General features: G+C 39.6%; 1 protein-coding gene across 2 annotated transcripts; it reads right to left on the bottom strand.

Moving 5' to 3' along the window:
- Window positions 1–130: 130 nt before the first annotated feature.
- Window positions 131–26543, bottom strand: LOC119732112 (ubiquitin carboxyl-terminal hydrolase 5-like). Of its 2 annotated transcripts, XM_038205505.1 has the most exons (22): window positions 26401–26543; window positions 23828–23953; window positions 23515–23569; window positions 21931–22052; window positions 20970–21064; window positions 19093–19328; window positions 18076–18170; window positions 15229–15365; window positions 13392–13448; window positions 11997–12068; window positions 11651–11735; window positions 10673–10795; window positions 9575–9728; window positions 8410–8590; window positions 7703–7791; window positions 6191–6211; window positions 5970–6056; window positions 4381–4524; window positions 2970–3100; window positions 2360–2480; window positions 1365–1449; window positions 131–487 (listed from the first exon to the last, which is right to left on the bottom strand). In XM_038205505.1, the coding sequence occupies exons 1-22, from the start codon at window positions 26500–26502 to the stop codon at window positions 400–402; spliced, it is 2406 nt and encodes an 801-aa protein (XP_038061433.1). In that variant the 5' UTR covers window positions 26503–26543; the 3' UTR covers window positions 131–399. The 2 variants fall into 2 exon arrangements, with proteins under 2 accessions (XP_038061433.1, XP_038061431.1); XM_038205503.1 differs by lacking the exon at window positions 5970–6056 and having other exon boundaries at window positions 6104–6211; window positions 26401–26502.
- Window positions 26544–27784: the final 1241 nt, after the last annotated feature.

The following is a 27784-nucleotide window of genomic DNA, read 5'->3' as shown; positions in this document are numbered from 1 at the left end:
GCAGAATGCAGTTCACTGTGTTTCTGGATTCACAACTAGCACTCAACAGCTCAATTTTTCGGGGACAAAATTTTGACCCCCGAAACTCGTTCTCGCATGGTTCTTGCAAGAATAACACAAAAACGCCTAGTTTTTAAAGGATGGTTGTGTGGACATTTAATTCTACTTTTAAAGCGCTTTCCATTTAAGATCATTTTGTTTAAAATGCGTTTTGTAGCCCAATTGGATGCATTCCAGCCTGTAATGTCCCTTTAAGTGTTATCCTACTCAGTGACAACACCAAACTTACAAACGAGAACTTTTGAAAGTCTCATGGTCACAAGACCTACTGAACACTTATTGGTCAAGGCAATGCATTATTAAGATTGGTGTTTGCATGGTGTCATACAGTTGACATTTTTATAGACGTTGATAGAAGTACAAGTAGCCAAGGTCCTTAGGGGGATGCGCAGACATTGCAACTTTACGATCATTGTAGATGACCCATCTGCAAAAGATTTTAAAAAATGAAAGGCTTTGTGTCCAGGAAACTGTACAAGGAAATTATCACAAATCAAATGGTAAAAATCAAGTGGTAACAATGCAAATGACATGTACTTCCCTTGTAAGCAACTAAATGTTAATGGTGCCATATTGCCAACATAATGGAGGTCAAGTAACTATAAGATTTTACAATAGCAAGTACACCTAGGATCAAAAATGCGTAACTGGCAGCAAATGTTTAACTGCTTGTTTATTGTTTGCAATGCCAAACTTCTGGTTTCGGCACCTTCGCAAGGTGTAGAAAGGCTTGGAAAAACTCTTTATTTCAAACGTAAATTAAAAGCTAGAATTTAATCACAACGTTCTATTAGAAGTCAACTTATCTCCTACCATCGTAGATGTGAGAAGATTATCTCATTAAATAAAAGTTGTTTGTTTTACTGGGGAGTGCGGTCTAGTGGTTGGTGACACATGATCAGAGGGTCTGGGTTCAAATCCAGCTGCTGGTCGTATGTTGTGTCCTTGGGCAAGCCACTTTACCCCAACTTGCCACTCTCCACCCAGGAGTATAAATGGGTACCGGCATTAGCTTGGGAGTAACCTGCGATGGACCAGCATCCCATCCAGGGGAATAGAAATATTCTCAGTCATGTCATGCCAAGGAAATCGGAGATAAACGCTGGCCTGATGGGCCATATTGACTCGTAACTTTACTGATACAAGTACTAATGGATGGACTTGCAAATGACTTTCCCTTACCCTCAGTGCGTGATTAAACAGCGCCCTCATTGTTCATGCATCAAGCCAATAACACAACCGACATCTTCAAAATCCCATTCTCAGATTTGATTTTTATATGAGCTTGTTCCAGTCTTGCTTACCTGCCATCTTTGAAGATGTGACAGACGTAGTGGCCACAGGAGGTGGATGTTCCCATGTGACTGATGAAGGCCATCAACCGATACTCTGAAATGCAACAAATTAAGATTAAAAAACATAAGTTACAAATAACAGCTACAACAAAATCCCATCAACTTCAAATTAATGTTAAACAAGAAAAAAAAAACTGTACCACACAAAACCCTATTAGGAGTCTACCAAACAAGGACAACATAACATTAAGGCCATGCATCAGAGCTGTGTACCCGAGTACCTGACCGTTGATGTCAGGAACCGGTTCCAGATTATGGGATCGGGTACCAGTAACCAACTTAACAAATTACTTAGTTACTTCTCAGACAATGAAAATGAAAGATTTTGAATGTCACTTGTGGGGATTTTCAAAATGAAAACCAGGCTACATGGAAAACAAAATATATTTCACATTCATGACGCTCGCGAAAGTTGCAGTTTAATACACCGTAAAGCTATCAAGCTCACTGATACATACTTGTATCTTGCTGTATTGGTGCACTGATGTATTAGTATTATCATGCAGACCTTTATGAACAATCTGAACAGCACTTCCAAGACTTGAATTTTGGGGTTGGGGTTTTTTTTACGTGTAACTTGGCACCCGTGTTATTTTTCAGTTGGTTACCCGGTTCCCATACTACCTGTAAATGCACACCCCTAGATAAGATAAGCAAATCAAAATAAAGCTTTAGACAAAGTTAACTGTCAGGGAACGTTCCAGGTAAGGTCGGGCAAGTTAAAAGATTCGATGTGCTCTTCAGCATGCCACTGCTCATTTCAGCGTGGCGATGAGCTTTTCAGCATGGCACACCACTGTGTTCATTCAGTGTGATGGAAGTGTCTAATTTCCAAGATAGTGTGATGAGAGTAACATTACTGTTTAAACCACAACTACCTCAGAAGATATGGTACTTCATAACGTTTATTCTTTATCAAGTTGGAATGATATACATGTACTTACTTCCGTTCCCGTCGCGGCATCGTTGGACAGCAGGCTGGGCTTCAGCTTGGCCTGTTTCCATGGCGACTGGATCATCCAGGTGACTGAATATCCAATCAGCTGCTCGCTCTATGTTGTTATCCTGAAGCATTGCCAAAATACATTTTTTTTTCATTTTGGTTTACAGAGGATGGCAGTTTATGTTTAAAGTTGGACAGTCCTAGAAAATTGTTTTAAAATACTTGGTACTTTGTCAAGTATCAGTTTCAGAAACTGAAGGAATATTCCTTCCCATTATCCTTTCCTAATTTTAGCTCCATGCATTGCCACGTGGTGAAAAAAACAAGTACGATAAAATAAGATGGTATAGATTGATCTGTTGTACACAGTAATATGCAGTTACTGAGATAGAACCACAACTACACACATCGCACACTTTTTCTAAGTTAAGATAAGTACATATTTCAACAACTTTGAAGGTCAAGAGTATTCATAATAAATTGGCAATCTGCCATTAAATTGCGAGTTTCCAACAAAAAAAGTAGGCAAGGTGCCGTGTGAAGTTTAAAAGCTACGGCTAAAAGTTGGCAAAGTTCCAAGCGACTAGTGATTACATGCATCTTTGGCTTACCGTTGCTTTGAGTGCTCTGATGGCTTGATCTCTGCCAAATCCCATGCTCAAGATCATCGCTATGCTGTCTTCGTTCACGACAAACTCTGGCGCTTTCTTGGGCCCTGCTAGCTGCAATGGCTCTGCGAAATCTGAAGGATCACAAAGTGAAATTCGCTTCAATCAATTACTGGACAAAATCTCTGTTACTCAAGCAGTCTCAACTCCATAACTGACAAGCCCGGTTCATACTCGGCGCGAAAGCGAAAGCGAAAGCGAACGCGAATTTGTGACGACATGGCAAGTATTCGCGCTGCGAATTCATGAAAGTTGAACATATTTCAACTCGGGTGAATTTCGCAGCGAATGTTTCATGACGTCGAATTCGCTTCGCATTCGCGTGAAGTATGAACCGGGCTTCATTTAGAGAATCGCAATGCCATACTGCAGTAACAATCTGAGATGTGCATTACTACTCCCGTTACGGCAAACTGTCTTGTGTTCTGCAAAGAAGTTAAGAAATGCATGTGAAGCAAAACCGAAATGCAACAGTCAGATGCCACTGTTACGATTCATGAATAATATGATTTGCATGTCAAACCATCCCTCCTAAACACAAGACACTGTCACTTACGTTGTCTGTGTAAAGCCGGAACGTTGTGAAGAATACAGACAGTCTTATTTGTATACAAAAATCCCGCAGGATTCCAAAGAAGTTACTACGTAAATAGGATAGTCAATGCGAAGGTGCACCAGTTAAAAACTAATCCAGTGGCTTGGCAGTCCTTTATCGATCATTCATAAATACCTAAGACAGTTTACCCCTTCCCATTGGTCGAGAGCTCGAGTGGTTTTAAACGGTTGATAAAACACCTGCTGCTTTTAAACACTTATACAGTTGTCACGTGAAATTTTGACTCCTATGAAATCTGGTCCCTTTTAACCTTTTATTGGTTGAATGTTCACAATCTTCACTTCAATGTGTCCGTATTTCGCCGTCCTAAATTCACACTACACCAGCACTTTCAAGTTCTGAGCCACATTGCGCAGTACGTGGCAAATAAGGAGATGTTTACAACTGCTTGCGAGAGGCACATTACATAACATAGCTAGAGGGGTATTTAAGAAAACATGAAGTAAAACTGTTGAACAAAATCTTTGGAAATTTTTAGTTTTTGACTTGTTTTGACTTTTTGACTTAGAGGTATTTATGAATGGGAATAAATATGTGATTGGCCAGTATTAAACAAGTACATTTTCGCCCAGCGTGACTGATTGCCATCAATCAGCGTCCAGACCCCCGAGCCGGTTTTAAACGTACTTGTTTAAAACTGGCAAAGCACATATTTATTCCCTTATTAACGTTTTGACCAGTAACCACGACCTTAAAATGCCTTGGTTAATGTGCACTGTTGTTTGACCTTTGACCTACCTGCATCAGACATATGTTGGAAGACCCAGTTCATGGCAGCATCCACCCCAGAGTTCTTGGTGTGGTAGACAGCCTTCTTGCATCCCTCCCTGGCAAAACCCATGTCCATCAATTGCTGCACCGTCTCCTCACTAATCTCTGGCTCTGCATTCAAAAACACACAAACAGTAGAAAATATTCAGTGTTAAAGGGAAGATACAACATTTGCAAACAACAAAAAAAACGACATGATCAAATTATTACGAAAAACCTTACTTTTTTTCAAAACCTCTGAATTTTTCATATTTAGTTATTCCACATTTTCTTTGCAATTGATTACACACCTGTGAAGGGGTGCAAGCCTGCTAGACTGATTCTCTGACCTTACAATTCTCTAAGGTCTATGAATTGCTTTGTTTCATCTCAAGTGAGGTCAGGGAACCAGACTACAAGAACATGTTTTGTTTTCTTGGTTTTTCCAGCATCTACAAACCCAAAATGTGAAACGGGCCAGTTTAACAATATTTGCTATATCACACTAATCCTCCAAATCCATTTATTTCAGGAAATTGTAGCAAAAGCAAATGTTGTACATTCCCTTAAGAAAGTGTCATTGTTTTGATCCCCACACTGTTTTATGCCCATCGCAATAAGCACAGGTACAAGCTTTTAGCTTTCATAATAGACTCAGATGTGGTGGGTTCATTCATACTCGAAATAAAATTATTTGTGCGTAATTTGTGTCATGTCTGCTATACACACACAATCAAGTGTGCAAACGTGGCAGGGCTCACAAAATCGGCTGCCCGACGTCCCGGGACAACCAAAATATTTTGTCGGACAACCAAAAGTTCCAGGTTGCCAGCCCAATGGGCAACCACTATTTTTACCAATACTCACAATTTTACACTTTATTTTAGTCCATGGGATTTTCGAAAGTTCAAGAATCCTATACACGTACACAGCATTGAACAATAATATTGACATTTTGTGCTCAGCTGCTGCGCTATCGCCATTTTGCAAGCATGCGTGGTCGGCCATGGCTGCATGCATGTGTCTCCCTTAATGAGGCACCATCTACTGTTGATGTATAGAGTCTGTATCACGATTGCGATGCGTCAGAGAAAGTGTTAGTTAATTACCCTTTAATTGATGGCTCCGTAACTACTCAATTGGGGGAGGTATAAACAATAGACATGTCACATGTATTGAAGTACATTTGCAGGTTTAGTATCTTTATTTCAAGTTGATTGTAATAAATATAGTTATATCATGCACTTGGATACTGTTATTTCATTGGTCTAGAGCGGCCATGTGTCCACTCTAAAAAAAAATGCATATCACACTTTGTTCAATACGCCTCAAAATAGCGCCATTCTGTGCCCTCACAAAAATATGGCATGTTGAAGTATGATAAGTTCTAAACGCAAGCCCACCATTAAGCCAGACACTACCTCTAGCTGTATTGCCTCACCTGGTTCTGGGGGGCTGTCTCCCTCAGGTAACTCCACCTCCCCTGGTTGGAGTCCACTGCCCCTGTAAGCAGTCAAGTCTAACTCATCTTTACCCTACCTATAGGTCAGACACTACCTCTAGCTGTATTGCTTCACCTGGTTCTGGGGGGCTGTCTCCCTCAGGTAACTCCACCTCCCCTGGTTGGAGTCCGCTGCCCCTGTAAGCAGTCAAGTCTAACTCATCTTTACCCTACCTATAGGTCAGACACTACCTAGCTGTATTGCTTCACCTGGTTCTGGGGGGCTGTCTCCCTCAGGTAACTCCATCTCCCCTGGTTGGAGTCCGCTGCCCCTGTAAGCAGTCAAGTCTAACTCATCTGGCATGTCAACTGCAACATCTAGGAGACACAGAGAAACACAACCAATATACCTCTTGCTTCACAAATAATTTTAAAGTAAGGATTGTACTTGGCAGTTGGCAGACTTCCACTCATCTTCTTGCATCAGTACATGTGAAGTAGCAGATCCAGATAAAAAGGTACACAATAGAAATGGAATTTTTCATCCCTCTTGTGTATAGTCTGCCTGCTCAATTATCAATCTGGCTATGCCTGTGATGTCTATGTTTGTAAGTTGTGAACGTGGCGCTTTTTTGTGATTGGTGGCCATATGTGATGCGAACAAGCTAAATGATTCGTTTGTCGGGAACTTTCATTTGGAGATTCAGGCCAAAATAGGGCCACTTCATCACATCACTTCATCACATCTCTAAGTGTTCCGACTTCCATAATTTTTGAACTAAAGATGGTACCAGCATGCGGTTTTCACAGCAGTAATGCTGAGATTGTGCTTTTTTCAAAACTGTAAGAAAAAACAAAATTGACCAGGGTCTACAAACGACTCATTTAGCTTGATCGCATCACATATGTCTGTCAATACTGCAACATGAGATAAGACATAACAAGATTACATCACAACTCCCAATGGCTGAATGGAAATATCTGTCACTTCTATCCTGCAGGCCCCTTCAATGGCAAAAGCATTGTGCTAGCTATTGCTCAGGTAACAGGCATGCAACTGGGAATTTAGAAGGAAAAAAACGAAGCCATCCCAAACCACACAAGACTTTGTACATTGTTTTTCAATTTGTAATGGCATTCATGAGAAGTAAAAAACGAGGAAATCAGCGGATCTGAGGTAAAGTTGCATGCCTGAGATAATCGGTCACAGGGCAGTTGGTCTGCACAAAAAGGCTCACAATGGTTTCCTCTTTGATGGGGCCCTGTGAGTGTACAGTGATCATATTCCTGGATTTGTCAAGTTGGTCATTAGAAAACTCAGCACACCACAAATAAAACGCTTAGGAGATTTCATCAAAGAGAAACAGAGAAGACCAACTGTAGGACGTAACTTTCTACAAGTGGTAGCCATAACTACCCATGTGTACTGATGTGTGAATGAGACGTTGTTGGGGTTTTATTTTACCATAAACAAGGTTGTGACTTTTTCAGCATAAAGGTCTGCTCTTTTTAAAACTCCCACATTGCTTGTTCTTAAATCCTGCAACAAGAATATCTAGGTCTATGTGGATACATGTGCAGAAAATATGTTGGATATGGAGTCCAACTGTACGTAAAGTATATGAAAGTACATGTATGTACTTGGAACTTAATAATGAATCTTGATCAAGGATAAGGTCTCATTTACAAATTACAACATTTCACTCTGTGTGGCCCATTAACCCCAAATGCCTTGATAAATTTTCATCATTTAGTCCGCCCATAAACTTCCAATGAGTTCTCAATGCACACCAAAAGTCTTTTTAAATGTATCAAGGGTAAAAAAAAAAAACCACACACACGCAAACTCTTCTACTGTGTAATGCTTACCAAGTTTCTTTGGCACCCAGTTTTCAGAGAGGGTGAACTTCTTCAGTTGTATTACCAGGAAATCAGGAAAGGTTGCCAGCTTTGCACTCCTGTAAGAGAACACAAGCAAGTCCAATGAAATTTCTTTCATTTACGGACAACATAATGAATTTTTCCAGACCATCATACCAACACTAGGTTATGTAATTCACAGATCACATTTTCAAACATTTAGGAGTTTGTTACATGTACGCCTGCATCCAACTACTAAAGACACCTTTGTCATGTTTGTACACGCCTACTCAGTGATTAGAGAGGTTTCATATTCGAACGGATTCATGTACGCATACTATCACATGTAACTATCCGTATTAAACCATTCTGTTGTTTCGCATCGCGTAAGCACATGTATATGACAAGTTGTCGGAAACAAGTAGATATCCAAAATGGCAGCCTCCAATGAAAGCCTCGTATTTGTGACTAATCCTTCTTTCAAACACAGACAAATGCCACATGTGTGTAAAGCAATTCATCCTCTTTCGATTAGCAGAAAAGAGGGTGAACTTGACAATTTAAAATTTGTTTCATACTGACGCGTAGCGCAATGGATCCGTGCAATGTACCCAAGTTGCAAATAGTGGCTTGTGTGTGACGTCACAAGACCACAAAACTGATCATCAATCCGGCCTGTTGTCCCTATCCGTTCACTTGTGAAACCTTTAAATTACCTAGTAGCCACGGACTTGGCCTGCAGGGCAGAGCTGAAGAAATCCTCCACAGTCTCTGGGGCCATGAATGCCTCTAGGCAAGCTGAGACAGGGATGCGAGGCCGGACTAGCTCCTTGGGATCGACTGGCTGCTTCTTGGCTTCGAGATCCTTCTTCTTAGCCTCATAGGCTGCAACTTCCTCTGTAGAGATAGACAAGTGCACGGCCAATCAGCCAAATTCTTTCAAACAAGCGCGAGTGCACAATAAGCTCTGGCCCGGTTCTGGAATGTCTCGCATCATATGCAAAATAGATGCGAATGCACATCGATCGAGACAAAGGGGCGTGTTCTGACAACTTTCGCCGAGAGTGCATTTACCTGTTTACCGACGACAACTTGCATTTGGTCAACTTTTGGTCAATTGCTAGTTATATTTTATGGGAAACTTAGGGTGCTCGTTTTTGGTCAATTTTCTGGGAACAGACCTACCGACTGACCGACCGACAGTGAACAGCGAAGTGACATGTTGAACATGTGGATTGACTCAATATGGTAGACCGAGGGCAGTATTTGAAAAAAAGTCAGTTTTTTTTACCAACCCTGGTCGGCCAAACCAGCATTGGAAATTGATACAAAAATACCACTTTTCTTGAAATTGACAGCACACCAGGTGCTGGGATTTTACAGGATGCTATCTTTCACTAACAGTCCAGCAAGGTATATCATAATAATTTGGTATTTGTTTTGTGATGTTTGCAAATGTTGTATATTCCCTTTAGCATTCATAAAGGTGTTTTTTTTAGGTTGGTTTTTTTTTTTTTTTGGTAAGTGGGGGCTTCAGACAGGGTTGGCGGTTATAAAAATGCATTTGTTTCTTGGGTCAGGAGCCCAAAATAGGGTCGGTGGGAAATAAGAACTAAAAAATAAACAAGTGCGAGTGCACAATAAGCTCTGGGCGTGTTGCAAAAAGTCTTGCATTAATCGATCAAAAATATCCCTGCCAGAGCTTAAAAATGCGACGCAGAAAAATGCGACGCCCATGGCACATGTGAAACACCATACTTTTGGTCAATTTTCGGGGACAGACAGACAGATGAACAGACTGACCAACCGACCACCAAGTGACATATAGAAGCTCCTGCCAGAGCTCTAATCATCGCAAGTCTTTGAGGAACATCTACACACCTTTATTGATGGCTGCAGCTAGCGGTATCGGTAATGATAGAAGGAAGTCAGAACGCTTCTTGTAGCGGACTTGGCCTGATTGCACACACTGTATTCTTTCCTCAAGCTCAAACTTGAAACAATCGCACGGGTTGTTACTGCCGACACTATTGCGCTGGAAAACGACACAGAAAAGAGCGAAGGTAAGTTGAAAATCAAAGCAGCAGTTTATTTATTGGAAAAATTCAGATTAAAAAAAAGGTATTTGTGTACATGCACATTATACATAAAATAACATATCAGAAATACAATGCCATATTCAAGGCATTCAGGATCATTTGCTTTTCATGCATTTTGTTCGTTTCCAATAATAACACCACTCAAAATACAAAGAAGAATGTTCAAACCTAGCCTGTTGAAGTTTCAGCTCAGCGGATATTACACTTTTTGAGAAAACTGAGAAAATGCATAGATTTATCTCATTGCAACGCATAGGTTTCTATTGACAGGGTGATGGTTAGGTCCTAACCATCTGAAGGAAATGATGATTCATTCCTTTTTTCCCTTGAAAATGACAGCATACTAGACAAAACCATTTCACAAGATATTTTAACCTGCTATTTACTTACAATCAATGAGGATATTTCATTATATTTTGGCAGTTTCGTTTTTGAATTTTTTACAAATGATCCTTAACGGGTTCATGAAATGAATTTTACAGTGGAGCATATTTGTAGTAAATATCCATTCCTGTGAAATGTATAAAAACTATGAAGAAGTTTCTGCCTTGAATGCAAGCACAGTTTTGCTCATGAATATGGAAATTCACATTAGCATACAAACCAACAAGGCACCAAATGCCCCTAAAATGGCAATTTGAAGATTACAAATAAAATTAAATGGAACACAAAGGTACATTTCAAGGACTGAATTTTCACAAAAAGTTGCAATACATGAGCCCCATAAATAGAGTAAGCTTTTATTCTCATTGGAAGTCACAGACAAAAACACATTTCTTCTTGGCTCCAAAAAATAAACCACTGCTCATATGCAACAAAAAGATATGAGGACTAAAAAGCACAGACTGAAAGCCAAATGTGACCAATAAACAACATGTACCTCAATGATGTTGGAGAGATGAAGTAAGAACTCTTCCGCATCCTGCTGCCGATTGGTGGAGAACTCGGGATGGCCTCGTCCAATCAGAGCCTTGAACATTCGCGGTGTGATGCCTTCCTGACTCTATTCAATTGAAGCCAAGCAATCAATGTACATGTATAAAATCTATGTACAGGCAAACTATAATAAAATGGTTTCCCTTACACTTATGACTTATCCACAATTTACTAAAGCACAGCTTTGTTGAAATTGATTTATTATATCGTGCGCTGGATACTGTGATTTCATTGATGTAGAACTGATCTATAAACATGCATGTCACACACTTGTATCAATTTTTAGCTGGAGATCAGCGATATCGCACTGCGTTCATTGCGCGCGTTGCGCACGCGCATGGAACCTGCCGGTGCGCTAGCTTCAGGCAATGTCAACCGCTCAGTCTCATGTCAGGCAGGACATCAAAACTTTCAGTTATCAAAGGTTACATCACAGTGATTTAATTTATTTCTCACACAGTAAATCAAAACCATTTATCTTTTTGAGTTATTGACACGATATAACAATAAATAATTGTTGACTGCTGTGATGTGGAATATGCCGTTTTTAACCCCCTCGGTGTGGCCCTCCGTGTTGAAAACATCATATCCCACATCAAAGCAGTCAACAATTGTTAACTCTAATTTCAAAGATAATTCTTGAATGAAATATAAGGGTGGGATATCAAACTTCTATCAATATAATCAATTTTTGAAAACCTGAAATTCCAGACAATTTGAAAAATTTTTGTCATGTTGTAAAAGTCTTTGTCATGTTGTAAATTTTTGGAAAGCTTAAAAAAAGTTAGTAATTTCACAGTCTGGCAAAATTATAAGAATTTCTTCAGAAGAAAGATTGATTGTAAACCGCAAAGGGCAAAATTTGAAGGACAAAACAGAGTCGTCCCATTCCCAAGTGGGAACAAAAAAGTTATTATTTTACCAATTCCTGGGGTTCACCACTCTCATCAATACTCTGAGGCTCCTTGGAATACTTGCCCGATTGAAGACCGTGGCCCAACTTGGACCTGCGGAGGTTGAAAGACAAAATTTGAACATTATTTCTCTTTCCATGACTCATTTCTTTTCTAAAATATAAATAGAACTCTCAACAGTTTGAAATGTTGTAAACACTAAAATAAATAACAAAACAAAATCCACAAAGTTTTGGACCTGCTCTGTGAATTTTAGGGCTTTGTAAATTTATTTGAATAAAAAATGTTGTACCAAGTTCACTAAAACAACTTTTTATATGAAATAAGTTCAATGTCTACTGAAAGGTGACGTACATTTGGATGTTGAAGTCTGACGTAGGATCTTGCACTGGGGTTGAGAAGATAACTTCAGTTTGATTTGCATATCTGTGAAATAAAGATAATGTCAAAATGTTTAAAAATCCAAAATTAGCATTCTGCCTTGAAATATAGTTTAGAGCATTAACCTTCCTGCTATCTGAACAGTCACTGACAGTCAATTAATCAATCCTGTTCCCCTGCCATGCCTTTTACACAGGCTAGTCACTAACAGTCAGATCATAGTTCTTGTAGGCACTGTGACTAGTCAAAGTCCATCAACAGACAAAAGCAGGTGACTGGTAGGCACAGCTGGCTTATCAATCTCCTACAGTCAAAGCATATCTATATCAGGTTCCGTAGCAATCACAGCCAGTCAATCCTGCTTTACGAAGGCATCTCCTGCTGGAATTTAGAGGTACATGCCGAAAACAACCCAGTTTTTACTATTTGGTAGGCTTTTTAATATACATGTATATGTGACCTGTTCTGTCAAAAGCAGACGCTTCTGGGCATAGATTGAAATTGAGATAGGGCTTAAAAAATGCTGTGGGGGTGATTTTTTTGCGATTTTCAAATTTGTGCATTTTTGTAATCCTGAACATGTCTAAAATATACTATAAAAGTTTGAAACCCTAAGTTGAACTCTAAATGTAGTATTTTTGACGATTTGTTAAGATATATCAGTTAAAGAAATTACTGTTTTGTGACGTGTGTGGCCATTTTCTCCATTTTCTACTTTTCAACACAATGAACTTCAAAATAGCATAACTTTGCACGGGAATGACCGGATTAAAAAATTAAACCACCTATTAAAAGGAAAAAGAACATATTTTAACAATATGCAAAAAACTCATTTTTGACCATATGCCCAGAAAAGTCTGATTTTGACAGAACAGGTCACATATTTGCCAAAGAGCAAAAAGCCCTTTGGCACATACATGTACATAACCATCAAAATATGCTCTTATTCTTAAAAAAAAATGTAATAGAGCTTGAACTCATGGAAATGTACTAGTAGTCATAACAAAAATGCATCGTTCTTGTTCTCATAGCAATCACTTGTACACAGTACAAAATGTATGTATGTTTTTGAACATGTACTCGTACTGGTACTTGACTACAACTGACAACACTAAGTACTGTGACTAGACAAATTCAATCTCCATAGAGGTATTAAACCAGTACTCAACAGCTATCCATCACCTGCAGTCACAGTATGGATGCATCAAGTACAATAAGCAGTCACAGGCAGTCAATCTTGCTGAGTGTATTCTTTAATGCTTTTTTTCCCCTTCAAATTGTCACTTGATTGATGTTTACTGGAATGACAGCTTGAATGATCCGATTTGTCAGATAGAGGGAGGGGTGAATACGGGTGAATTTACTTACTTTTGAATAAAATCTGGGATTGTGAACACAACTTGCATCACTGAGTTCATGTAGCAACTGTTCAAAAGGAAATGTTACAAAGCGTCGACATGATCAATAAACTAGACATTTCTTAAAACACTCTTGAAGCGCAGTCTGTTTTACTATACTCAAATAATGTTCCCTTTTGTTTGGACTTCCAATTTTCTTGACACGTCCCACAAGGTTTGTACAAACTCCCATTGACTCGGAGTCAGAATCGTAGATTTATTACTATTTCAGGTAAGTCTCTGTGGCGAATTATAAGCTGTACATACAAAGGCTGATAACAATCCAGCACAGATACAGACAAAATGTGCCACCAGCAGGTAAACACCCATACTGAAATTTGTATCCTTGTGGAGACATTTCTTTGTTCTTGTGTAGTCAAGTTTTCGAGTTTGAAATTGTAGTCTCAAAATGCTCTCATTGTAACCAGAATTAATTTCCTTGGCTGAAATTCGGATTAAATATCCCTTTTCTAAAACTCTTCCATTTGCGACATATCAACCCACCTTGGAAATTCCTAGTTTTTTAGTAAAATCCATACATCCATTTCTTGAAAACCTTGCGGAGACGTATTCATCTATAGAAATTGCCCTGTGGAGACGTATACAATCTTTTGTTCCCTATTCTGTGCATGTCTCCAGAGGGCACGGTGTATCAGATCAAAGTGTATAGAGCCAACAAAAAATTGCACACATCATCGTAGGCACTGTGTAGTCGAGTGAAAGCACCTTGATGATGGGTGTACAATGGTACATGCTTGCCAAACCCAAACCAAATGCCAAGAATGGCATTTGTGGCAGATTGCCAATTGAATATGCCTGGCAATTCAAGTGTTATGTAATGTCCGTGACAGAGATTACAATGTAAGAGCTCAATGAATATACCTGAAAATGTATTTTTCAAATCTTGTACATCCATCATCTAGTTATGGTCTTGGAGATTACAGACTAGGAGTTGTGGATCATTTCTCTGAATCATTAATTGGATATCATGGTTAATTGGCTCTGTCACGGACATTACACTTCCTTTAATAATGCAGGAATTACCCCGACTCAGTACATGTAGCCTTAATAATATAATTCACTACCCTATAACCAGATCAAACCATGTGTGCAGGTTCATATGTGACCGGCTCTACAAAAAAGTCACTCTTAGCATTATTGTGTTATGGCCCGCTCAACATTGAGAGGGTGAAAATTTCGTTAAAATGTAGTTTTCATTTTATGTCATGAATGACATCTTGAATACCTACAGTTTCAGGTTTCATTCACAGAAATGTTGGTTTGGATGAACAAAATGGAAAAAAAAAACATTTTGTCATGTTTGTGTGCATTATTCTGTTGTTCTACAACAAAGCCAGCTATTTCAAAGCCTGTTTTCTCAGTTGTGCAATTTGAACTCCAAGGAAGTAATTAATATGCAAATACATCATATATCCAGAACGGGAGGGGCTATGGAGCTCTATTATACACCAAATGAAAGCTTACATTGTGGGCTTTTCAACCATGTATATAACTCCATTTCACCTTTTTGCGACATAATACCCTTTTTTGTGGAGCCGGTCACATATGGCAAGCAGAATACACAACTTAGTTTCACATGGATGAAAATATAAAGGCACAAACTCTCTGGATCTTTGCCTGCTACTTGCATACAGAGTCTAACAGAGCCAAAAGTTATACCACAGGTTACTAACACATGATGGAAAATCATGGCATTGAAATGCCCTCACTTTTTGGTACTGTCACTTTTTTCACCACTAAATTTAGAGGGTTTAAGCATGCATTGAGCCAATGTATGTAGTGTGTACCTATTGCCCAGGTTCCTGATGCCCGTGTAGCCTGATCCATACAGCGGCGTCAGCTTGCTGCCAGCCTCCTGAATCACATCCCACTCAGCCACCTTGGTGTTCAGGTCAATCTCCAGCTCTGTCATGGTCTTATCCGTCTGAAATTCAATTCAACACATTTCTTTTTCAAGATAATACATGATTAACCTGCATCTTGTGATGTGGTCCATGCATGTCAAAACCGGGCACTTTTGGGCAAGAAGTCATTGAGTTATTGCAATATTAGTAAAATACACACCTTGCTCTTTCAAACGTTGCTTTGTTTTTTTAAATTGGATATGCCATATTGGATATGCCAAAGCAAAGTTTTTATTTTGAAATCAGACTGTCCAAAAAGTCACTTTTACAGAGCATTTTAAATGTTAGTTGGCACCACACAAAAAAAACCTCACAATCGCTGAAAATCAACCTATGTCATTTGCTTTTCTTGTTATGCAATTTTTTGATTTGAAGCAACAAAATTCCCCAAATGTTTAACTGCATTACAACTACCGTAATTTTCGGAATATAAGCCGCGCAGCGTATAAGCCGCAGCACGCAAAAATCTGCAAATTAAGATTTGAAGTCGGCGTATAAGCCGCACCGGCGTATAAGCCGCACCGACCGCTGTGGTTTCAATTTTGTAAGGCCTCCAAATTCTAGTCAAAATGCTCTGAACCAGTTCCATTTACACTACAGAAGCTATTAAAAGGGCCAAAAAAGTTATATCAAATCATTTACAATCAATACTTTTACAAACAAATGGGGAATTGATGAGAAATAAACACCGGGAACTGCTGCCGGCTGCCCCGTCATAGCCCGGCAGCCTGCTCCACGCACGCCGGTGAATGACAACATTTTCCCGCAGCACGTGAGAGAGTATGAAACCCACCGTGTGTTGTCTGACTGGAGCGCTACAAATCTTGCTTTGTGGCAACAGATGCTGATTTGTTTTGTCCTAAGAATAAACAGGTCCGTTTTTACCTCAAAACTTATCAAATTGTTGCGATTACTAACGAGTAGTTGCGATAAAAATTCAAGTTTCGATTGTAACTTTCTTCGGAATAGTCAAAACGAAGCGGACATTTTAATAGACGAATCGATTAATTTTGTAAGGGGTGATTTAGTCCCTCTTTTCAGTTTTACATCGTTTCTTGAATACATTTCAAGAAAACAAAATATATTGTGACGTTGAACAACTGATTATGTAATAAAAAATGTTTCGAACGCCATAAAAATTTTATTCGTCTTTTTTCTTCTCTTTTTAACAGCGGAAATATTGGTAATTATTGTTCCCAAGAAAGAACACCCCTTTATTACCACAAATGGTGTGGTCCGCTGGGGGAAAGCATGCTGCATATCGCTGCTGCACTGTAACCAGTATCACGTACGGCTGGTGGCAAGTGTCGAAGACAGCTTTCATCACCGTACTTTTTACCGCTCGGTACCTTTACGTGAGACGTGGTTTCGGTTTGTTAATGACTTTCTTAAGTTATAATTCATTTCAGCAACACATCTCTTCTTGTACCAGTATATTAAATACACATGTGAATCTTTTTTTTATTCTTCAAGGCTCGGCGTATAAGCCGCCCTGTGTATAAGCCGCAGTAAACATTTTCATGGGCAAATTCAACGTATAAGCCGCGGCTTATATTCCGAAAATTATGGTACACGTATTAACCGTTGACATTGTAGCTCAGTAGATACAATACATTTTGAGAAAACAGAGAAAACGTCAGCACTTTTTTTTTATCTCAGAACTGGATTCCATTGCAACCTGTAACTGTATATTAAAAAGTGTGCCAATAGGCACCACCTTCAATGTTGGTTTTCTTCAAAACGATACCATTTCAAGCGGCGTATTTTCACAGGGTATTTGCCACAAGTTCTGTCTTCACTTTGAGCAAGGTTACTGTATTTAAATTGGTAGCCATTTCTCCAGGTTATTGCAAATGATCCTACGTGGCTTTAACCCTAACCCACCTCACTCCTCCAAAATCCTCCTGGCGGTTTTGGAGGATTCTAGAGGATTGAGGATGAATGGTGATTGAATCAAATGAGGATTCTGGAGGATTGAGGATGAATGGTGATTGAAGCACATGAGGATTTTGGAGGATTGAGGATGAATGGTGATTGAAGCACAAGAGGATTTTGGAGGATTGAGGATGAATGCATTTTGAGGCAGGACTGTCTGATGATTTTGAAGGATTTGGCGTTGGTTATCCTTCATTTAAATACGAGTGCAAAATTTTGGGACGAGGAGGATTTTGGAGGATTGAGGATGAATGCATTTTGAGGCAGGACTGTCTGACAATTTTGAAAAATTTAGGCGGAGTTGCAAAATTTTGGAGGATTTTGGAGGATTGAGGATGGTTGTAAGCAACAAGGGCCTAGGGGGTTAGGGTTAACCAGTTTGGTCGGAGGACACGATAACACTCACTGGCTGTTTTTATACATAGGCCCGGCATTAAGACGTCAAGATTGCCTGGACTCGCCTCCGGGTGATGTCTAACCACGCTAAATCCCTCATGCCTTTTGTACACACACACAAAGTTCGTGAAGTCTGTGGAGGCAGACCGTGTGTTGATCTTGAATTGGCCATTGTGCAAGGCCTATTGTACAATTTACGCTCCAGTGCACACCCCAGAGTATTGAAACATATGAGGTTTCGGCAAGAAATATCATACAAATACTGTTGAAATGACTCTTGCGAATCAGTATTTGTGGTGTTTGGCTGTATATCTGAAGTTGGCTGGAAAGTTTTGCCTTTTGCGAAAATCTGAATTTTTGGCAAAAACAATCCCGGATTGAAGTGGTTAACTGGCCTACCTTTTCCATGATCATCATGTTGATTCCAAAATGAGCCAAGTGCTGGGCTAGCTTGGGATCCTCCACCATGTCATCCTCATCGTAGGAAAACACATCTACATAGGCAATCCAGGGTCAACATCAATAAGTTGTGTGGAAATAAATGCAGGAATCATAATAAAAACATTTAGAAATTTATTAAACTTGTTGCTTTTTCAAAACCGTTTTAAACATGGGTATTTTTCAAACTCCGAATACTGAATTTTCATCTGCCCAACTAAACTTGTGCATCTTGTCAATTTGACCACGCCAAACCAAACGTTACAGATATAAACCGAATCCGAACCAAAGCCGATGTGAAGCCCAAACCCAATCTGGCCAAAACAAATTAGGCAAAAACTGACCCGAAACTGAACCAAAAACTCCAACATCTGGCTCGGGCAACTGTGTACACATTTTGTGCCTGAACTTGAAAATCGTTGTCCGTCAGTATTGGAATCATACTGTACGGTACGGTGAAGGCTCATAACTTTACCTACTGGTGGGCCTACACCTTATAGACTGTGCGTGATAGACCACAAACCACATGCACCTTCATGCTGTGGGTTGACGTTGGTCGTAACAGGTACAGAACTCGGCAATAATATTGTACCGCGTGAATTTCCAAACTGTTTCTTCTTTTTTTTCCAGTTTGCAAAGTCGGTTTCAGGTTGGGTCTGTTTCATTTTCAGGTCGATTTGCACAACATTATCCGAGACACAATTTCCATCATATGAACAGTTTGGTAGTGGTACTCACTGCTGTAACAGATTCGAACCAGCCAGACGACCCTAGCAAGCTCGGTGGTTGAGTGGTAAGACGTCTGCACAGGTAAGCTGGAGGTCATGGGTTCGAGTCCCAATCAAGTAAGCTTGTGATTTTTTTTTTTTGCAAGCCCTTGAACAACACTGAGTATACAGTGTTTATGAAAGTACACTGGTGATGGGGAAGCAAACTAATACTGAACATTTACATGATTTATTGTGCCAGCTTTATTACCTGCACCGTTTGCAGTGATGGTACCCAACTTGACCGCCAGTGGATACTTCAATTCTCCAAAATGCTCCAAGGCATGGTTATTGCCCCCCGATCCATCAAAGTAGCGCCGTCCACACAGGATAGCCCCGTCCGTCAGGTTCATCCAGAGATTGTCAGTCAAGTCACACCGGCTACACTTCCAGCCTCTAGGGGGCACCTTGACCCCATTGTCCAACTGCAGTAGGTTTTCTGCATGTCTTAAGATTGCAAAAATAAAACAAAGCTAATAAAAGAGCAAAGCTAATAACAGAAAATACAGTTTTGCCTTTGATAAAGATCCTGTCACTGTCAAATCGTTAAGCCCTCTTACTTTTTTGGTTTGTATATATTTCAACTCAATCTACTAAGTAAGCAGTTTGCAGCAGTCTTATTAGGGCATTAATGTGTGCATGGCCAGTTTTAAACACTATGCTTAACCAGTTTGCGTTGGAGGACGCGATAACACGCACTGGCTGTTTTTATACACAGCCACGGCTGATGGGTTAAGACGTCAAAATTGCCTCAATTCCCCTCCGGGTGACGTCTGAACATGCTAATCCCTCTTGTCCTTTGAACACACACACAAAGTCTGTGAAGTCTGTGGAGGCCGTTGTGCACGGCCTATTGTTGTACAATTTACGCTCCAGTGCACATCCTGGAGTATTGAAACATATGAGGTTTTGGCAAGAAATATCATACAAATACTGCTGAAATGACTCTTGCAAATCGGTATTTGTGGCCTTTGGCTGTATATCAGAACATTTTGCCTTTTGCAAAAATCTAAATTTTCAGCAAAAAAATCCTGGCGCGAAGTGGTCAAGACCGGTTGGAGTCTGGATGCTGATAAGTGCCTGATACTAAGGCAAGGGTAATTATCAGTATCCACTCATTCTTCAACATAGTGTTTAATACCGGCAAAGTACATATTTATTCCTTTTCATGAATACCTTTTCAGTCAAAAAATCTCAACTTTCGGTCCAAAAGTCAAAACAAGTGAAAAATTATAAATTTCCAACAATTTTCTTTTTTTGAAACACCCCTCTAGCTATATCACGGTATGGCCCTCTCGCAAAAAAAACCTCCAACAACTTGACTTCCCATATTATGGAGATTGGTGCGCGCGTTGCACGTACTGCGTGATGTGGCGCAGAACGCAGCTGTGCCGGTGTAGTGTTAATTTAGGAATATGAAGTACTGACTCACTGGTAGTATTGCGCATGCTTATGTGAGGATTGTGAATGTTCAACAAATAAAACGGTACTGGAACCACATTTCATAGGAGTCACAGAAATTTCATGTGACACTGGAGAAGTGTTTAAGACCAGCTAACCATGTCTTTATCAACTGTTTAAAACAGGCCACGTCACCGGCTCTGGACCAATAGGAATGGGTAGACTGTCGTAGGCATTTATATACATGTATCATATTTCATGTCAACAATTTTTGGTTATAGATATAGTTTTGGAATGTAGTAGAGTTGAGACAAGTCGGGCAAGTCAACCTACAGGTTCATTTAATTTAGCCCTAACCCTGCTGAATCCAACAGGATCTAACTATATCATAATCCTGTTGGAACCTGATGGATTGAGCAGTAAACCCCTGGTACAAATGTACATATTCAGAGACGGATTCTGTTGGGTACTGATAAATAACGCCAAGTTGGACTCTGTTTGATCCAGCAGACAACTAACAATTTGGCACAGTTGGATTCTGTTGGATTGAGCAGGAAGTAACCGTTGGACTGTTGGACTAGTAGGGTAGACCCAAGCCTTAGGGGGTTAGGGTCAAATTTTGCAATAAAAAAAAATCCATTAAAAAAAATCAGAACAAAATAAAACAATGTCTTTTTTTCAACTTACTTTGAGACCTTACGTGCCTCTCCATCCCAAGCAGCAACTTGCTCCTGCCTAGAAGCCGACTCAGCGGCAAGGATCCCAGTCACGGCCTGCTGCACCTGAACAAAACAAACCAAATCCTTTGTGAATTGTCAGTATGGCTGTGAATCTTAGGATAATGGGGAATAGTCAATGGATGAGCCATTGGAAGAGGCACCGAGCACAACAAGATACCGCTGAGCTGAGGGCACTGATGCTGGACCGGGATGCATGGAATGCGACCGTCAGAGTCTCCTGAGAAGGCGTCGTTTGAAGACAACCTCTCGCATGATGATGATGATGGTTGCTAAACATCTGATACTAGAATGTGAAGTTGAACTGCTTCAGAAATGTCCATAAGTTTTTCGTAATTTCATGTGAGATCGCCAAATAGCGCCGTTCAACGAGGTAATAAAGCCCGAAGGTTCACCCCTGGTGGAGCACTTCCAGGACTCTTAAATAGGAAAATTAACATGTAAACATTCAAGAATTGCAATTATTTTTGGTTCACTGGTTTCTTAAGAAAATCATACCCGAAAAAGGCCTTTGTAAAATTGTAACTGGCATGTCCATATATGGCAACTGATAAACTGCCTGACTTGAGGAGAAATATCGTGCTAGAAATTGGCATCTCACTTCCAAAAATCTAAATTAGGTGCGGGTTAGTGCCACTTACGGATGCGCGCCCCTAAAATGTATTCCATTTGTGATGATCATTCATACGTTGAAAATTGAAGTAAAAAAGAAGACCAAGATGTCGTATTTTCAAGCTGTGGGAATAAACTTAAAGGACTTATTATTGCATGTATTTAAGACCCCAAAAAATAAAAGTTGACCACAGGCTTGCAGCCATGATCTGCTCAAGCCAACCCCTCTCAATTTAGAACCCATCGCCTGAAGGTACAAATGTAGGTATGAAATTCCCTGGATTGTATCATGTGTATACCTTGAGAGGAATGTCTTGGTCAGGCAGTGGAACCACCAAGTAGTCTGGCAAGATGACCACCGAGTTGTGCTCTTCATATTCATACTGGTTCTGATCCTCCACATCAAAGCCACCCTCCACACCTGACATCAAGACAACGATAGACAACAAACTAAGTAGTAGTGGTAGGATTTGGGAGGGGGGTTGGTAATATACAGCAAATATTGTTACACTGACTTTTTTTGATGTTTTGGGTTCGTAGATGCTATAAAAACCAAGAAAAACAATCATTTTCCTGTAGTCTGGTTTTTTTACTCCATTTAAGATGAAACGGAGCAATTTATAGACATTGGGGAATTGTTAGGTCAGGGAACCAGTCTAGCTGGCTTGTACCCATTCATAGGTGTGTAATCGATTGCAAACAAATGCAGACTAACTAAATATGGTCAATTGGGGCCAGTATTTGAAAAAAAGCCAGTTTTTTACAACACTGGTCGACCGACCAGCATTGGAAATTGATACAAAAATACCACTTTTCTTGAAAATGACAGCACACCAGGTGCCATGATTTTACAGGATGCTTTACACTGTCATTCACAAACAGTCCAGCAAGGTATTTCAAAATATTTTGGTATTATATTTTGATGTTTGCAAATGTTGCATTTTCCCTTTAATATCTGGATTGTTAAAAATTAGGTTTGAATTCCGCTATTCGGCTTGGATATTGGAAACTGTACATTCAAAACCAACTGTAAAAAGTAAGCATTCCATTTTTTGTGACACAGGCTAAAGAAAACAACTGGAACATCCCGCAATTTGCTCATTGGTCTGTGATTGTGAATTTGTGACCATATTCAGTCGCTACTGGTCTTCTTGTTTCATGAATAGCCTGCCCAGTTGACTGATCAGAGTTCCCACCCATTTTTCTTTCACTATTACATCTCTGGAGGGCATTCAATGCAGATCTCACTCGCGCTTGTTACTTTTTGTTGGCTTGACTCTGAGCTGAACGGGAGCTTCTCGCCATTATTCGGTTTGAAAAAACAAAACAGGATAACTGGATTTTGAAATTTCCAATTTTTCCCACTAAGTACTGTAGTAGTATACAAATACAGCATGGTTTGAGGGACAGTAGTGGGAATTACTGGTCCCTCGGTGTAGGTCAGCTTGACTACCTCCCAACGCGAAGTGGAGGGAGGTAGTCAAGCTGACCTACACCGAGGGACCAGTAATTCCAACTATTTCCCAGAAATGCTTTTTATTTGTTGTACTACACCTCATAAATATTTAGTAGCCTCACTGTCTTTTTAGTAGCCTCACTGCCTTGTCGATAACGGCCTTCGTAGAGTTTGCATCTTTATTCAGCACAAGATATTCAAGTTCTTCGACAGTCGATGAAATAGTCTGGTGACAACTCTTTAATATGCCTTGTAGTTACAAGGACTACAGTATAACAATAGACTGGTTCCATAAAGATTACATGCCACAGACTACATGCCTACAGGACAGACAGACCGACCAACCGACCCACCAACCACCAAGAGACATGTAGAAGCTCCTGCAAGAGCTTAAAAACAAACAAACACAAAAGAGTTTTATTCTTACCTATTGCTAATCTAGTAGGTTTGGGCTTTTCTTCCTCCTCCTGTGTCTTGGGCTTCTGCAGACAAAAGGTATTTCTTCAAATGTTCAGTCTCACTTGATATTTCTTGACATTTACCAAGATTTCTTATATTTTCCAAGATTAATCTTAGGCCCGTTCTACATGTAGATGCCGTGCTACTGCAGGGCCAGACTTAATTGAAATGAGTGCAGCAATAGCTTGTCTACAGCACGGTACATGTAGTTGCTCTAAACACCAAACTTAATGTTGAACCTTAATGCATCCGGAGTAACGGGCCAGGTTAAAGCAGTTTACCTTCTTTTTGACTGTCTTGAGATGGAGGTAGACTTTGTTTCCTGTGTGGTGGAAGTGCCTCAGAACGTGCTCCTTGCCAAAGCCGAGAAATGTCTTCATGCAGACATAGAGACCTGTGTCACTCTCCTATAAAAAAAAAATCAAATGTGCCTAAAATCACTACTCTTGTTGACAAAAGTATTTGGCAATTGTGATGTGAAGGGCCCCTTGAAACACCAATGCAGTGTTCTCAAACTTGAAAAATTAAAGGTTGGTGCGCCGTCAAAAAGCAGAAGGGGGCCCGCTATAACTATATTAGGAGCGCTATTTGCAGTCATACATTTCTTTATGCTAGGGGCACTATTTGCAGATGAACATGTAATTTATGTGCGGATAACAGCTTTTAGGCCATTTCTAACACAGTAACACTAACAATTAAGTACATTACTGGCTCAGCATCATCTTTTTTTAACACATCAGTGACCAGGGACTCTGAGGCAGTTTGACATTGAGACTTTTGACCTGATTGATTGCTACAATGGGCAGGCTTGTCCTTTTGACAAGTGTTGCATGTTACAATGTACTGCTTTTGACAGAGTTTCTGGCCAAAATATACCCTGGAGGCTAATGGTAGTGGCACTAGTTTGTCTTTTTATTATTTTTTCCTTTTTTTAAGCATGGTGGGTAACTTTTTAAGCTTGGCGGTAGCTTTTGAAGCTTGGCGGGTGCCTCAGAAAGCTTGGGGGGGGGACCAGGAGAACACTGCAATGTACCCATAAGTACATGTACATGTAGCATTAATACACATGTATTTTAGCTTTTCGGATCAGGAACCAGTGTGGACATAAAACTAACTCCCGCCTACCGACCCACACGAACATTCTGAATGCATCAAATGATAGCTGAATGCATCAAAGTGCACCAGACTTCTCCACCTCATGCACTGTGTTGCGTTCATCTGGCAGGGTTGGGATTATGATACATGTACGTATACTCACTGTGAAAGCTATTACATGTACTTCCTATTTTTCATCTGTTGAATATGAATCATTGATTGTTTCTCAAATATAATCATACTAGCATTTTACGATGGAGTGAGCATGTCATTAACAAACAGGAATGCAATCAGTACATGTACTTGCACTAACCTTAACATCGTTGTTAATCTGTGGATAAATAATTTAAAAAAATTCCCCCCTCATAAAAACTAAATTAAAAAGTTTAAATACACAAATTTAACGAATACAAAAATAAAAACGAAACAGCACAATTCTGTCTCCAAAACTATTTAAAAAAGAAAAAGAAAAAAAGCAACAAACCAACTTCAGCAAAACCATTAAAAAAAACAATCCCCCACCACAATTGTCTATCAATTTACACAGAGGGTGGGCTGGGGAAGAGTTCCGTATACAGACGCCACTTATCTGCCGCCAAACACATAATTTCACCTCACCTTGTGATTTCATTGAAGACAAATCCAGGAGGCTCCACAAAACTGAAAACAACTCAGGAAACAGGTGCTTTTACTTAAAAGTTCAATTTGGGTGAACATTTATTGAAAAAAGTGGCGTCCCTATACGGAAATCTTTCCACGGGCTGAAACATAACCCTGTATTCTTTACTTTAGCCCCATAAATGTGGCCTATTTACTGGACTGCCTCCGTAAACATAGGCCACACATCCACATGTACAAAAATCGTGTCGACTTTGCCAAATTTTGATTTTCACATTTAGGCTTAGTTTGTAGGGTTTTTTTGCTTTAGAAGCATACTCACCCTCTTTTATAGGCTAATCAGAAAGTGCTGCCTTTTTCAGATGTGTATTTTTTGTGAAATTTCCAGATTCATTTTTACACGTTTGCGTATCAAAATTTCAACATGAAATTTCACAAAAATTAGACATCTGAAAAAGGCAGCACTTTCTGACTAGCCTATAAAGAGGGTGAGTATGCTTCTAAAGCAAAAAAATCCAACAAACTAAGCCTAAATGTGAAAATCAAAATTTGGCAAAATCGACACGATTTTTGTACATGTGCCATGTGGATGTGTGGCCTATGTTTACGGAGGCAGTCATGGCAGTCCAGTAAATAGGCCACATTTATGGGGCTATCTTTACTTCAGCTCAAAACCAAAGTTCCCCTGTAAGACTGTAGCACCACCACGTCATTCATATCATTACGTTTCCATCCAATATCCCCCAATACAAATGATTGTACCACCTGGCCTCACTTTGACATTAAAAAATTCACATCATCATGGTGTGGTAACACCGTCGATAACGGAACTTTAAATTCCAATTTTCGATGACCTGGTGACCGAATTTCTAAATCCGGTGGATAACATAACATTAACAAGTTTCGTTACAACCATTACAACATTCTTTGTCATGTTTGTAATTGTATGTATGGCCATGTTTACTACGGATCTATCAAAGTATCATCAGACATGGTGTCCGAATATTGGGCATGTTTGGCAGTCATGGCAGTTGTCATGGTTGTGGCAGTGCCAGTGGAATAATTCGGCCAAAAAATTCAATAATTGGTAACAGAAGCTTGTTGATGGGAAGTTTTTCTTAAAATATGTACATAAACTCACGGGGTTGTCAAAGGAAAAGGCACATTCATCTTTAAAGATTTTGTCTCCACCAAGCGGAACTCGAACTTCGTTGATGAAATCGTGCAACATGAGCGCAGCCATCTTGCTTTAACTCACGCGAAATCCCGCGTGAAAATGAGTCTGTCGAGCGCAATTTGAGTCCCCCAGGCAAGTTTAAACTTGCGCGAGCAAGTTTAAACCTGCGCGTACGTAAGTTTAAACTTGCGCGTGCATTAATTTCCTTGCTACAAATTGCGCACGCAAGTTTAAACTTGCGCATTACATAGATTTTCCCCATGCATGTGAAGCTAATTTTTCTTTCCGGGTGAACTCATGCAGATATGTAAAATTATTTTTAAGCCAGATTTTTCTCCGATTAATAGCACCACTCTGCTAGTGAGACAATGCCTAAATGCCTTTTTTTTTTTACATTTTATTAACAACTTATTTATTTCCATTTCTCCCTGTGGTAAGTTTCCACAGGGAGAAATGGCTTTAAGGGAAATAAATATGTTATCAGGAGAATCCCTGTACAAGGTCAAGAACATCATAAAGTGTATCGAAATTTTATTAACAGTATTATGCTAGCACCACTCTGCTAGTGAGACAATGACTAAATGCCTTTTTTTTTTACATTTTATTAACAACTTATTTATTTCCCTTAAAGCCATTTCTCCCTGTGGTAAGTTTCCACAGGGAGAAATGGCTTTAAGGGAAATAAATATGTTATCAGGAGAATCCCTATACAAGGTCAAGAACATCATAAAGTGTATCGAAATTTTATTAACAGTATTATGCTAATGAGGTTGACTGTGTAGAGGTTCAGAGACAATGCACTTTGCATCATGAATGATGTTTATTATGGTTTATGGCTCATTAAGATATTGTGTTTAGTAAACAACATATTTATTCATTAAGTCGAATAAATTAATTAAATTAATAAATCAAAATAATTAATTAACACATTAAAACATTTATTTACGATTTTAACTAATTACCTTTTTATATGCATAGCGTTTTTAAGTTAAAGCATGTAAACATTAATATGAATTATTGAGCCTGCAAATAAAACAATTGTTAAAAGTAATAGATTTAATTAATTATTCATAAATACCTCAGACAGTTTAGCCATTCCTATTGGTCGAGAGCCCGTCACGTGGCCGGTATTAAACGGATGATAAAGACATGGCTAGCTGGTCTTAAACACTTTTCCAGTGTCACAATAAAATGTGGACTCCTAAAAATCCAGTGCCTCTTATCGTTTCATTGGTTGAACGTTCACAATCCTCACGTAGGCATGCGCAACACTACCAGGGAGTTAGAATTTTATAGTTCTAAATTCAAAATGCAACGCGCCAGGTGCGTTCTGCGCGACATCGCATAG

Source organism: Patiria miniata, unplaced genomic scaffold (assembly GCF_015706575.1).
Source record: "Patiria miniata isolate m_02_andy unplaced genomic scaffold, ASM1570657v1 HiC_scaffold_24, whole genome shotgun sequence".
NCBI lineage: Eukaryota > Metazoa > Echinodermata > Asteroidea > Valvatida > Asterinidae > Patiria > Patiria miniata.
This window is presented reverse-complemented; position numbering and strand designations above follow the sequence as displayed.